The 14,358-nt window shown below is 50.9% G+C and overlaps 1 protein-coding gene across 1 annotated transcript; it reads right to left on the bottom strand.

Annotated features, from left to right (window-relative positions):
* Positions 1-2,346: 2,346 nt before the first annotated feature.
* ALTATR162_LOCUS8295 (uncharacterized protein) lies at positions 2,347-6,079 on the bottom strand (the record flags this gene model as incomplete). The annotated part of the gene is made up of 3 exons (XM_043315925.1): positions 2,347-2,526; positions 2,577-2,772; positions 5,433-6,079. 3 exons carry the CDS (start codon positions 6,077-6,079, stop codon positions 2,347-2,349), a joined length of 1,023 nt encoding a protein of 340 aa, XP_043171860.1.
* Between the last annotated feature and the right edge of the window lie 8,279 nt (positions 6,080-14,358).

Genomic DNA, 14,358 nt, shown 5'->3' with positions numbered 1-14,358 from the left:
CGTTCAGGAAGTCTTGGATCACATGATTGAGTTTTTGGACTTCTCCAATTTCTTCAGTTTCTGCGATAGTTGCTGCGTGATCATACTTAGTTAGCTAGCTATCCTAATGTGTTGGTTGTCTCATTGGCTTTAAAGCTGCAATGTATCGATCCTGAGCGCGCAGTTGTTCTTCTTCATCGTCGATGCCGACTGTGCTCTTTAGACTGGCTACGCATTCTCGGATTGAGAGCTTTGGTCTGCAGCACGTCTTCTTTAGGTGGACAGAGACTGTTGCTCGAATGTAGACCGACAGCTTGTCTAACCTTGCATCTTCGTCTTTGTAGTTTGTTGCTGCAACTTTGTACGAGTCAAGTCGCGTCTTGTAGTAATCCACATCAGTTTTAAAGGCGGTTTGTCCACCATTCGTCAAATCAGATGGGTTCGCTGGAGGCCGGTCTCCGATCGCCGCCCGTTTCTCATACGTTTCGATGTTTGGCTCGGTCGGAGGGGTCGGCTCTGTCTTCGGCACGGCATCGCTCGTAGGGTCGACGAGGTGCCAAACCCTAAGTGATAGGCATCTGGCTTCTAGCTGCTCGTACCAAGGCTTCCAGCTCATATAATCTGTGAGAATAATGTCGGAATCGCGGTTTGTTGGTTGCGCCATTGCTCTCGCGTAAGGTTGAGGCAGTGAGACTCTTAATTGTCAGATTAAATGCTAAAAATGAGCTCAGGAGAAGTTTATGATTGCGATGATGGATTATGTCTTGATCATTGTTGTTTTTCGTTGGTCTGTTCTCTCTCCTTTTTGAACATAAACCTGATACGTCGGTGATACCTAGGTGATACATAGGTGATACCGTCCACGATGCAGTATCGCTTACTTCATCTGACAATAGTAGTAGAGGTCGAGGGCGGAGTCAGGCAATAGAAGGCATGGCTTTATAGCATTGCACATGTACACAAAACTCGACAAGCCAGGTAGCAGACTTCTCAATGAACAAGCTGAACAAGCCAACCGCTCCAGCTTGGCTTGATGGAGATATTTTGTGTTAAGGCTTGGCTTGATAGGCTTATTTGAAGTTAAGGCTTGGTTGGCTTGGTCGGCTTGGTCGGCTTGGTGACTTTTTGTTGTTTTTAGCTGCCGATTTCCCAATCAAGTAGCTAGTATGCGTCGTCAATGTCCTCGTCAGATAGCTTGCCTCCGCAGAAATCATCGTCCCCAAATCCAGCCCGTTGCCAGCGACGTATACACAGCATAGCGGCCAGCAATTGGGGCCCAAGTTTCCTTCTCCGCGGCTCTAATAGATCACCAAGTTCACTAAACATACGCTCGCAGTCGCAGCTTGAAGCAAGTATTGATAATATATCTATCGCAAGTCTGCTGAGGTTCGGATATTGATCGCGCAAAGCTACCCAGTAGAATACTGGGTTATTAGCGTCGTGACTACCATCTACCGCGATCGGCTCGCCCTGCTTCCATCGTTGATACTCGTCCATTTCGCTGTCGGTTGTAGGCAAATGCTCAGGATTAATATAGCTATTAATAACGTCATCGATCTCGTTTAAGCGGTGGGCGGCGGCAGGTATCGTAGCTACAGGCGTCGCGCGCGGCGTGTTGTATTGAGCCCACAGTTGGAGAAAAGCCTGGTTGTTGCTATAGAGCCACGCTGGCTTATCCGCCCAAAGGACGTCACAAAGCTTCTTGTAGCGCGGATGGAGTATAGTAGCTGCGTAGTAAGCTGGAGAGTCGTCAAGTTTGCTGTAGTACTCGCAGAGCTTCGTCCGTGCAGCTCTCAAGTTGATCTCCAAATGGTCCTCTGGCGCCTCATTGTGAGCGTTGTAATCTACCGCCTCGTACGTAGCAACACGATCCTCATACTCCTTCAAAAGATACTCAAAGACGGGGATTACTTCAGCAATTGCTCCATAGGCACCAGAAGCGCTACGGCCCTCTAATCGTTTTGTAGCTGCCTTCAGCAGTTTAAGAACAGCTAGATACTCAGTAACAACACCCCAATCAGCAGCGGTGAGTCCATTTAACCTCATCCAGTCAGGAGCATCAGCTAGCTTATTGCCTCAGGCTTAATGTAAGTAGATTGTGTGTATTCTGCTTAATCACCGAGAGGTCTGTAATCTAAGCTTATATACATAGAGTAGTGGGCTGATTGGTCGCTGGATAATCCACGTGACCATGCAAGGTACCCTGGGCTTACACAACTACTATAATGTCCATTAGCTATTCCCTACAGAACAGCCGCAGCAGACGGTCGTTCTAAGCCTGCTTAACATACGATTACACTAGCGGGCAGAGCTAGTAGAATTCCGCTGCTAGGCTAGCCCCTCCTTCGCTAGCGCTGCGACGAACTGCTAAGAGTACGCTAAGTCGACAAACTTATTAAACTTAGTAACCCCCGCGCCGTCTTCTGTAAAGGTCAGGATTAACGCGTACTCGTTCGCATACAGCCCGATTTTCGTGTGCGCTGTACTAGACGCGTGTATAATACAGGTGTGCGCCCTCGCATCGTGTATCTCCTCCATGACAACGACCTGCAGCTGTGTTAGCCACCTCACACTATGCTCGGCTGGAACGCACTGACTGTAAAGTTCGAGTACAGGGGCATGATTGTGTTAAGGTAGGCGCGGTATTCGTCGTTGCTCTTCGCGGCCCAGTTCATAGAGGCGGGCAGCACGCGATGCTTGCAATCAGGGGATCGATAAGCCATGATGGCGTCGACATCCCAGGCGTTGTAAGCGTCTATGATCGCCCGAGCTGTGTTCTGCTGAGCCGCCAGACTGTGTGTGTTAGGAGTGAAACACAATTATGCTATTGTCCTAGCGATTGCGGAACTTGTGCTGGCGAGGATGCGCCCGTGGAGAGGACGTACTTTGGCGAGGGGGTATTGCTGGAACTGACAAGACACTGATCCAAGTTCAAGCCGATCCAGACATCGCTCGGCTGTGCATTAGGGCTTGTAAGTGGTTGCGAAACGACAAGGAGGGATAGCGTGGTAGCAACAAGGTGAATGAGCTTTATAATAGCTGCCTGCTATGTGTAACGGAACGTACGATACAGAAGTGCACCTAGGTTGCGCAAAAGATGCACTGTTATATATGGCGCATAACCCGCACTAGCGACACAGAGAAGCATTACTGTGTTGCGGCGCATCGCTATGCCTTTGGGCGTGCTACGCGAAGAGTTAAGGTTCCGCTTCTGAGCACGAGACGTAACATTCCATCTACAGTATGCTCGAAGCAGTTTGTCCTTTAATCGTTAGGACCACTGCCACCAATTAACGGTCTAGTGCTTGCATCCTATTAAGAGTTCTTCTAAAGTCTTGTTGTTTAACATACAGTACTGCACGCTTACGCGTGGACTCTACGCGTAGCTTAATGTCGCCAGGTAGTTAAGCTAAGTAGTTTAGACTGCGAGGGCACTTAGCATCACTAAAAGAGCTGTGCCCGAGTGGTGCGACGGCTCACCACTAGTCGCGCAAGCTGCTTAACTTTAATCGTACCTTAGTTAGCGCGCTAAAGTTAACAACGTGCTAAGAAAGAGAATAGCACGGAGTCATACTCGCTACGGCCGTCCAGTATACATTGACAGCTCGGCCAGCAGCTGTGGTCGAGATCGTGCGCACTAACGTCGAAGTCGTCTCTCTCTACAGCACTCTCTCCTCGCAAGCGTCTCGCCTCTGTACTAATATGCGCGCAAAAAAAGCAGTGGTGTTCGGTCCGCAGCGCCCATCAAAGCCACCAAAGCAGATGGGGGTCTCTAGATGAAGACGATCTGAATGGTAGTTTTGATAAGGATCATGAGTATGATGAGGAGGCCAGGCTTTCAGCAGCGTCAAAAAAGAAGAAAGGGCTTAGTTGGAAGGATGCTGGGCCGCTAGGAAAGCTTCACGCGATTGTCGCTTATATGAGAAGTTCAGAACTTCTCTACAACGAATTCCTTAATGCTGTGGGTCGCATGATACCTATAGACAACGATACCTGATAGAATAGCTGGCATACTATGAATATAGTTGCTTGTGAGCTTGAAGGTTATGTTGATACCTTTGTCAAGAACTACTAGAAGGCGATTGGGAAGCACGCACTTACACCTGACGATTGGGAGACTCTGCGCGAGATTATCGTCTTTCTTAAGCCTTTTGAGAAAGTTACGACGGGAACTCAATCCGACCTTGATTCCATTGAGAAAACCTTGGTGACAATGGACATCCTTGTTAAGCACTTGGAGAAGCAGAAGAACAAGCATGCAAACAATGCCTAGTTTTAAAACGCAGTTCTAATGGCTTGGTATTCCTTCGACAAGTACTACAGCCTGACTGATTAGGTACTAGCTTATGCTGCAGCTTTGCTTCTGCATCCTTTAAGGCGAAAGCGCTATATTGATATGAATTGGAAGAAGTCTTGGGCTAGAGCAGTACTGCCAAAGCTCAAGAATCTCTGGGAAGAGAAATATGCTGTGATCGACGAAGCTAGTGCTCTAACCTTGTCGCAACCGACCTACGAGCTGGACGAATATGATCTTCTAGAGCGAGATCTAAACGTGGTTTAAAAGTTCGCTGACGATTGGGAGTCTTTTATTGAAGCCGATCCTACCGAGATCTCTACTAAGACTGCGCTGGAATGGTGGTGTCAAGAGCAGCAACGAACACGATACCCACGACGTTCTTATATAGCAATCGATGTCCTTTCTGTACTAGCAATGTTAGTAGAAGCAGAGCGAGTCTTCTTGGGCGCGCGACGTTACATACTATGGAGCAGGACTAGCTTGGGAGCGAAAACAATTGAGTAGATGGAGTGTCTAAAACACTGGCTACGGAAGGGCTGGCTTGACGAACTTAACGTCGATCTACCTCTAGAAGAAGGCGAGATAGAAGTAGCAGACGAAGTAGAGGCTGAATGCAGCGGGTTGCAAGAGACGATGGATTTCACTTAGAAAGCCTTATCGTTCCTAGCTAAGGACCTTAATATATTCAATATTCTTAATATGTTTTTAATATATTCAATACTTAATACTTAATACTTAATACTTAATACTCAATACGGACTTTTTCAATATTGATTTTTCTTAATATGAGGTCATATTGAGTATTGAATACCGAATACAGCACTGGTGTACAATACAGTACCTTTGATGAAATTCCATTCGATTATGACAGCGATCTGTACATTCATCGCACTCCTAAATGAGCTTCTCTGTACAATCTTCTCCTTCCCCACACGCCTTGATCTTCCGAAGGGCGCCCTACCGCCTCTCTCATTCATTTCCCCATCTTCCATCTCTCATCTTCTTTAGGTCTGAGCCCCTTCAAAGCTCAACCATCTTTCCCGGATCGAAGCCATTCGATTGCGCGAAGTAGTAACCACGCTGATTCGTAACGAGTCTGGTCTGATGAATTTCGTGTTCAAAATCACAATTGAAATGAGTGTGTCCGAACGCCCACACCGCGACACCTTCCGAGGAGAAGCAAATCTCCTGGGACAAATCAGTCATGAAGCCAGATGAAATAGTACTGCTCTTGTGTTTGGGATCGATAGCACGAGCATCATCGGTCGGAGAGTAGTGTGACATGATGATGATCTTGCGGTCCGATCCCTCCATGAGCTTCTGAATTTCAGCGTTGAGCCAACGAAGCTCAGATTCGTGCTTCTGCACATGCTCCTCCACGGTCCAATTCTCGATGTGGTAGAAATCATTGAGTCCAAAATTGACAAAGTCTTTTTGAGCAGCTGTGATGTTGGAGAAGAGCGTGCAGCCGAGAATAGACACCGTTGGCGAGAGATCGTACCGCGTTTGGTCAAGGAGGACAAACTTCCCACTTGCTTGTTGTTCGGTTTCAGCCTGGAGCGTGAGAAGATGTTGCTTGCTAGCCGCATAAGACGAGTGATATGGCTCATGGTTGCCGAGCACATAGAAGATGATTTTGAATTTAGCCAGGTGCTTTCGAAGAAATTCGATCAAACCGACGTCCTTGGTGTAGCCAATGTCCCCGAGCAACGCAAGGTACTCTGCTGTTGGAGTAATTTCAAAGACATCGTACGCCGCTGGAACCTCCAGATGAAGATCAGAGAGGATTTGTATTTTTACCATGCCTGTGGTGGTTGATTGATGGAGATGAGGAGAGAAAACATTACTTGAGCTCAAGTTTGTGACGGCTGCGCGAGGTGTAATGCCTGCCAAGCCTCGTTTACCGTGGATCACCGCGAAACGCCGGCCACCGCGAAACGCCCGATCCGTGCATGCGACACCAAAACCTCAACAACGTGTAACTCTATCAATATGAACTCAATTAAGGCTGCGCTCGCAGCTATAGAATCGCTAGAGCCTAGAGAAAAACTTGTGTACGCGCAAATCGCGAGAAAGTATGGTGTTGAGCCTACAACACTCGCTCGCAGGCATAAAGGCGCATCAACCTCGTTCGACACCCGCTTCCAAAATCAGCAGGCACTCCACCTACAGCAAGAACAGGAGCTCCTACTCTACATTAAACAGCTTACTAGGCGAGGCCTCCCATCAACACGAGCTATAATATGAAATTTTGGCTCACAGATTGTGAGGAGAGAGCTTGGAGTAAACTGGGTCGATCGCTTTATTTACCGGTATCCTGATGAGCTTATCTCCAAATGGACGACAGGCATCGACAACAGTCGCCACAATGCTGATTCAGGGAGGAAGTATAGCCTCTACTTCAATCTCCTGCGCGAAAAGATTGAGCAGTGTCACGTCGAGCCTCGTCACATCTATAATATGGATGAGAAGGGCTTCCTCCTTAGTATCCTAGGTAGATCAAAGAGGATCTTTGATAGACCCTCGTACGAGAAGGAAAAGAGGAGGAGTACTATCCAGGATGGCTCGAGAGAGTGGATAACACTGCTAGCTTGCATCTGCGCTGATGGATCTCACCTTGAGCCTGCGCTTATCTACAAGTCAGCCTCAAGCTCAATACAGGACACCTGGCTACAGGCTCTTGATCATGAAACCCATCAGGTTCGAATCTCCTCGTCGCCCTCTGGCTAGACGAACAACGATATCGGCCTCGCGTGGCTTAAACAGGTGTTCGATCGCGGTATAAAGGCGAAGGCTCGATCTTCCTATTGATTACTTATCCTTGATGGCCATGGATCTCACCTACGATGGATTTTATCGAGTACTGCGATTAGAACAAGATCCTCCTTATGGTATATCCACCTCATTCAACCCACACGCTGCAGCCGCTCGAGGTTGCTATGTTTAAGCCTCTCTCATCAGCTTAGCAGGCTAAGGTATCAGAGTTCATGGAGAGGAGCCAAGGTCTTACCTCAATGAGCAAGAGAGATTTCTTCCCCCTCTTCTACCAAGCCTGGCAGGATTCCTTTAAGGAAACGACGATCCTAAAGGCTTTTAAGGCTACAGGCCTCTCACCCTATCCCAGGGCGCTAATGACATTCAGCCCTATCATTAATGGGCGACGGGATTCAAGGCTATGGCCCAGAATCCCTCGAGAAACCCTGAATGAGCGACGCAGAATCCCCTATCCCAGGGCGTTAACGAAACTCAGCCCTATCATTAATGGGCGAAGGGATCGTTGGCAATGGCCAACAATCCTCCAAGAAACCCTGAATGTGGCCATCAATCCCCTAATTTGCGAAACCGAAGGGATCGTTGGCATCTTAGGTCGCGGAGCGCTGCAACTGCACAGCCTTGTGCAACAAGATTTAGCGCGTCAATTGAGCCTGCTTTAAAGATAATCCGACTGTTGTAGAGGGAGATATGTGATAAATAGTGCTAGGGTGGTCGTGTTCGTTAGGGTTAGCCGTGCGCGCAGTATCGCGCCGATAAGGGTTAGAGTTATAGGGCCTAGCGCGTTAGGGTTAGATAGGGTTCAGGGTAAACACTAAAAAGCAACGTCAATCGACGTACGCTAAATTACTGTAGCAACACCACACCCAGTAGGATTAAATAAGTTCCAGTAGCACCTACATAACATGTAGCGCATTCGTTAGTAGAACAGAGAATAACAGCATAGAACAATTTCACGCTATATTAAGTATCTGCCTACACATCGCATTGCCGTATGCAAGCGTTACTAGCAAGGCATCGTGAAGTCCTAGTTAGAGGCCTATTTAAAGAAACAGCACTAAGAGTACGTTTAGGGGACACGGCTAAAGATTATACAGGCAGCAGCGGAGGAGACGTTGTTGCAGGAATGGGTCAATGATGCCGACCAGATTGTTTACCCTAGCCTAGAGGCCGCGCCATTGCCCTATTTGCCCGTATACTACGACGGGTTGCAGTGTTCAGCGTGCCCGTACATCAACCGCAGCATTAAGCGGATTCGGGACTATTGTAGAGAGGAACACGATTAGGAGGACTATCGCTAGCTATTAGAAGGCCGTTAGCTAGGCACACAACCCGCGTAGAGGATGGTATCGTGCCAGAAACTCTACAAGGGCAATAAGCTTAGCCGTTTGTTCTAGGTCAGCGTAGACGCAGCGGTCCCGTGCACAGGCGACAGCGTAGACATGGACGTAAGCTAGGCGATTAAGTCGTCGTTAAGTTAAGCTACCGCCTAGTTAGAAGCATTAGAGAAGGAGAAGAACGCTACCGTCTAAGCTAACACTAACTAGTACGATTTTAGCGAGTAGTTAAACTATTTAGGGTAGGTGTGAGGAGTAGTTGGGCAGGCACTGAGATATCGGTATAGGCTTGTATTGAGACGAATCCTTGAGGAGCTATCAAGCCTCTCAGAGGGATGATATATACCTACGTCACGTGATTGTGGCTGGTGTGATCCGACGGTGCCCCGAAGGGTTCCCGGTGGCTCACTAGTCTGTGGCTGGAATCCTGTGGTGATGGAACATCGTGACAATAGCCCCCCCCCTTCTTGAGAGTCGTCCTGACTCTTACAACGGTCTTTGCAATGTTAGCGCAATACTTTTACGCTTAGAGCCCGTCCGCGCTTTACGTCACCGTGTCGCTGTCGGCGTTGGTCCGATCACTGCCCGTTGTCATCCTGCGACCCAAACGCTGGGGCATGTGAAAACCCTCTATGAGGAAAAATCTTACTATGCTCCGCACTTCGGCTGCCATGGCCGCAGCCACATTACCTAGCTATCTCCCAGCTTCACCGCGGTGAATGATGGGGTGTTTAGCCTGTTTGTCTTGTAACTGTCTAGCACGTAGCTTAGTGTTTGCGTGGTGTTGTTGGGGTGTTGAGCGCATTTTGCTGTGTTTGCGACCCTATAGTGAGGTAAGCGGTGAGGCACTGCTGCGACTACGGAGACCCCTTGGGCATGTAAGAGCGCGAGGTGATAGGGTATAAGTTGCAGTGTTTTGGAATCTTTTCTGCATCCAACCTTTATCACAACGACAACAACAGTCTACTGCATCAACACCACAATGACCATCCACGCCAGCACTATCTCTGGCGCCGTCCCTTCGAGCAGCATCCCGTCCCACATCTATAACCTGCCTCAGCACCTGCAAGCCCAGCCTCAGCTGGTGAGGTTCGCCTGCCAGTCTTGCCTTGTGGCGCTGGTTACCGTCAGCAAGCCCGGGGTCAGCGACGGGACTGTGAAGGGATTTGCCCGGGCCTTCATGGAGGACGAGTTCTGCACGCGCAACAGCTCCTATGGTGTCTGCAGTGGTTGTCGTGAGGCTTATAAGTCGGGTTGTTCTCCTGTAAGTGCTGGTTGCTATCGCAATGGTCCTTGCTAATGTCTTACAGGTTGATCCTCCCTTCCGCCGCGCCGTCAACCTGCTTATGTACCTCGTCGATTACGCTACCCGCAAGAGCATTAACGCCATGAGGGATGGTAGCTACTTGGAGGGACAAGAGCAGGAGATGTTCGACGCTGACGAGAACATCCGCGAGTACTAGAAGCGGGCCTTCGACTACGCGAAGGAGCTCCGTACCGCGTTCTCCGAACATGCCGCCCAGGTCAAGCGTGAGATTACCCGCTCTAAGATGTCCGACGTTGAGTGGGCTAAGGCGCGTTAAGTCTCCCGCACCTTCAACCTTGAGCGCTATACTGCTGGCTTGGGTTCTTAGGGTTTGAACGCGCCTTCTAATGTTGTGGTGGACGCTGGCCTTGAGAGGGCTTCATTCTCTAAGGATGGTACCGCGTCAGGACGAGAGAAGCGCTGGTACTACTATGGTCGTGAGGTTCTGGGCGGTCATGAGGTTCAGGCGCTATATCTGAATGTGAGTGAGGCTGGCAGCTCCCCGACTAAGCGCCGTTACAACTCCGAACGTCGTTCCTCTAATGCCCTGATGGGAGGAGCTGGTGACTTCCTGAGGGTAACTGAGGTCTCTGGTGGTTCTTCTGGGGTTCGTAGTGTATTTGTAGAATGACATCTTCTTCTAAGAACTTGGTTTTGTTGTCCTAGTAATGCTTTCTACTTGCGATGACATGGGGTTGCTCACAGCTTCCCTGTCCCCTCCCCTCTTAGACTCTTGGGTCTGGCGACGAGTTGTTGCGTGGCCATGGGCCGTCCTTGGGCCGTACGGCTCCCGCCGCGTGCCCGTGATACGTCCCTTGGGTTGGTATGTATTCTGCGAGGATTTGCTCGCAGTTGTCTGGTGGTCTTCTGGTTCCTAGGTGCAATCCTGGGCTGGCCATCCCAGCCACTTGACCTGTATTCCCGGCCTCTGCCGTGGTCTCCCTGTGTTCCAGGATGCCTTCTACCTTGTACTGTCTCCTGCGGAGACATCTTCTGGTATCTGGATCGGTCCTGGTTTGAACTTAGTGAACTCAAAGGGTTCGTTCTAGGGTTCTAGGAGTGCGATGTGAAGACGGGTGTATACGGGCCATCGACGGAGGAGGTCGAGTCTGTATGCCAGCTTACCGATCTTCTTGGTGACCGTGAATGGTCCTAGGTACCTGGCATCCATCTTCTTGGAGGGTCGGCTCGTGGTAATGTTCTTTGATCGAAGCAAGACTGAGTCGCCTTCCGCGAAGTAGAGCGGTAGTCTAGACGTGTTGTACTATTTCGCGTTCGTACGCTGGGCTTTTTCCAAACTAGATTTGGCTGCGCTGCTTATGTCCGCCCACTCGGTAAGTCGGTAGCTGACCTGCCGTCGCAGTTCTGGTGTTGGCCCGCCTTCTGCCCATGATGTAGGTGGTTTTCGCAACCAATGCTCATCAGGTACTCCATCAAACCCCTTGGGTTTGTTCCAGGCTACTCTTATGGGCGATTGCCCGTGTGCAGAGTGTTCCTTCGAGTTGTATGCGTACTCCGCGTAGGGCAGCAGGCCGACCCAGTCGTCCTGCCGGTATCCTATGTAGATGCGGAGGTAGGTTTCCAGTTCCTGATTCTGTCGTTCGGTCTGCCCGTCTGTCTGAGGGTGGAACGCAGTGCTCAGGCGGTGGTCTATCTTCAGGTGGAAGCATATGTCTGACCAGAACTGGCTGGTGAAGACTGAGCCTCTGTCCGACACCAATGTGTTGGGCGGACCTATCTTCAGGAAACATTGCCGTAGTAGGATGTTGGCGACGCCCTGGGCAGTTATCGTCTTTGCTACGGGGAGGTAACGGACGTATTTCGAGAACCTGTCCACCAAGACAAGGATTGCATCGAAAGTGTTTCCTTGATCATCTGTGACTTCGCAGGTCAGTGACGAAGTCCAAGGAGTAATGCCGCCATGCGGTATCTGGCACTGGTAGAGGGACAAGTTGCCCCCATGGCTTATGCCTGCGGATCTTGTTCAGCTGACAGGCGGCGCACTGCCGGATGTATTCACTGACGTCGCGCTTCGCATGTGGCCACCAGTACTTCATTTTGAGGACCGCGACCGTCTTGTCGACGCCGTAGTGTCCGCCCATAGGATTATCGTGATTCCTTATGAGGAGGTTCGCGCGGAGTGCTGCGTCTTTGGGTATCTACACTTTCCCGTTCCTGCGCAAGATGCCAGTGGGGTCAACTTCCCACATATTGGCTGTCTTATTCGCCTCGCCCTCCGCTCGACGCGTCAGCGCTTCGTTCCCGTGATAGCCCGATCACGTTCCTGAACCAGTCTGATGTGTTGGAGTAGGAGGTCTGGGGGTTCCAGTGCGAAGGCGTCATCGCCTTGCGCGGCTTCATGCGCCAGGCTGTCGGCAGAGAGGTATTTGCTGTCAAGGCTTTGGAGGAGGCCTTGGGCTACATCAAATTTCTCTCCCCTAGCTTCGTAGGTTTCCCTCCGCACTGGCATTCTTTGCCTGTGGGTTGAGTGCAGTAGGACGGGCGACTCATCGCCGGGGTCTGACAACGTGTCAGGGAATTCCAGCTCGGAGCGAGTGTTCCGGATAGCTTGACGGACCGCTCTGGTCCTCCATCGGGGTTCGCTGCCCCGTACTTCCGGAGTATAGAAGCCATGGACATCTGGATGGTCCATATTCGAAGCTTTGCTGGAGGGTTGGCAGCATGGCATCTTGCAGTGCTTTTGCTCACCAACCCGGAGGCCTTGGCGTAGTTAGGTTCCTTGATGGGCCGTCCGCAGGGTTGTCGGCCCCGGGTTTGTATTCGATTTCGAAATCGAACCTGGCCAGTTCTTCCGCCCAGCGCGCTTGCTTGGGGAGAGTTCCTTCGTGGTCATGAAGTACCTTAGGTTGTTGTGATCGGAGAGTACCCGGATCGTAGACGGGGCATGTTCGAGGTAGTGCTGCTACGTCTTGAACGACTTAACTATCGTGGATAGTTCTTTGTTGTGGGTGTCCACCTCAGTGACGGCCGGTGAACTTCTGTCCAGAGGCCACCGGTTTCCAGTGCTTCTCTGTGGGGACATCTGTGTCCGTGGGTTGGAGGAGGATCGCTGCCATAGCGAAGTTAGATGCGTCAGTTAGCACCATCACTGGCTTGGTTGGTCGAAGTGTTGGAGCACGGGGCCTCCGTGAACTTCTGTTGCAGTGTTCTGAAAGCCTCTGGGCGTCCTCGGGCCATGACCAAGGGAGGTACCATTTGGTGGCCCTTTGCGACTCTTCGCCTTTTCTTCCGAACTTCTCCCGCTTCGGGATTGGTACGGGGCGTCGGCGGTGATTGGGCGCGTGTCATGAGGTCCACCAGTGGGCGGACAATAGCGGAGTAATTATAGATGAACCGTCTGTAGAAGTTGCAGAACCCTAGGAAGACTTGGATGTCTTTGTATCCTGTTGGTTCTGGCCATTCTTGTATTGTCTGCACTCTCGCTGGGTCCATCACGACGCCGCCTGGGGTGACAATGAAGCCTAAGAACTCCACTGACTTCGTTGAGAAGGCGCACTTGCTCGCCTTGCAAAACAACCCCCATTGGACCAGTCGATCTAGCACCTCTTCGACGTGCCGGTCGTGTTCCGCCTCATTTCCAGAGTAGATGAGGATGTCGTCCAGGTATACCACGCAGGTACGGTCAACCAGGCCTCCAAGGGCTCGGTGGACATAGGACTGGAACGTTGCTGGGGCGTTCGCCAGACCGAACGGCATTACGTTGTACTCTAATGCCCGTATCGGGTTTGAAGTGTCTTCCATTCATCCCCTCCCGGATCCGGAGCTATGATAGGCGTCGCGAAGATCCAGCTTGGTGTAGATGGCAGCTTTCGACAACCAGTCTAACATCTCGCTGACGAGCGGGATGGGGTACCGGTCCTTAATCGTGACCTTGTTAAGGCCACGATAGTCGACGCACAATCGCATTGTGCTATCTAACTTTAGGACGAAGAGGATGGGTGCTCTGACCGGCGACTTGCTAGGTCTGATCCATCCCTTCTCCTGCGCCGCGGCGAGGTATTCCCGTAGTATCTCCAGCTCCCTGCCGGAGAGGTTGTATATCGGGAGGTTTGGGATCTTCTTCCCCTCCTCGATCTTTATCGCGTGATCGTATTCGCTGTTCGGGCGGACTATGCGTGTCTGCCGCTTGCTGAAGGCTAGCCATCTGTGATGTAGCTTGCTCGGGACGTGCTTTAGTTCTTTAGGATCTGGTTCATCGTCTGCCAGGTAGGATTCTGGTGGACTCTCCTCCCCATCGGGGAGAGAGCGGCCCTTGTGCGGAGGCACTGCGGCACGCTGAGGGTCTCTGTTGAATACCGCTGCCACAAGGCGGTGGGTGGCCTCCTTAGGGAGGCCAGCTAGATCTGGTGCGTTGGCGATGCACTTGTCGAGGTGGGCTTTTGTCCTGTCTACCTAGGTTTTGACCTAGAGGATGCCTCGACGGTCGTACTAGTTATCATCCCTGATCTCGTCGCCGCTTGGTCCCGGCTGCGGGGTCGGAGTTTCAGGCGTGTGTTGCTTTTCAGCGTCCTCGAGCAGTTTCCTGACTTGTTCTGAGATCGTTGAGCACGACAGTCCCCCAGGGTGTAGCACGTAGGCTCGTTCTCCCTTGGCAATGTTGTGTAGCAGGTCGCTGGCGTTGGTGATTTGGATTCGGTCCGTGTCGC

The sequence above is a fragment of the Alternaria atra genome, assembly GCF_907166805.1.
Source record: "Alternaria atra isolate CS162 genome assembly, contig: 29, whole genome shotgun sequence".
Classification (NCBI taxonomy): Eukaryota; Fungi; Ascomycota; class Dothideomycetes; order Pleosporales; family Pleosporaceae; genus Alternaria; species Alternaria atra.
This window is presented reverse-complemented; position numbering and strand designations above follow the sequence as displayed.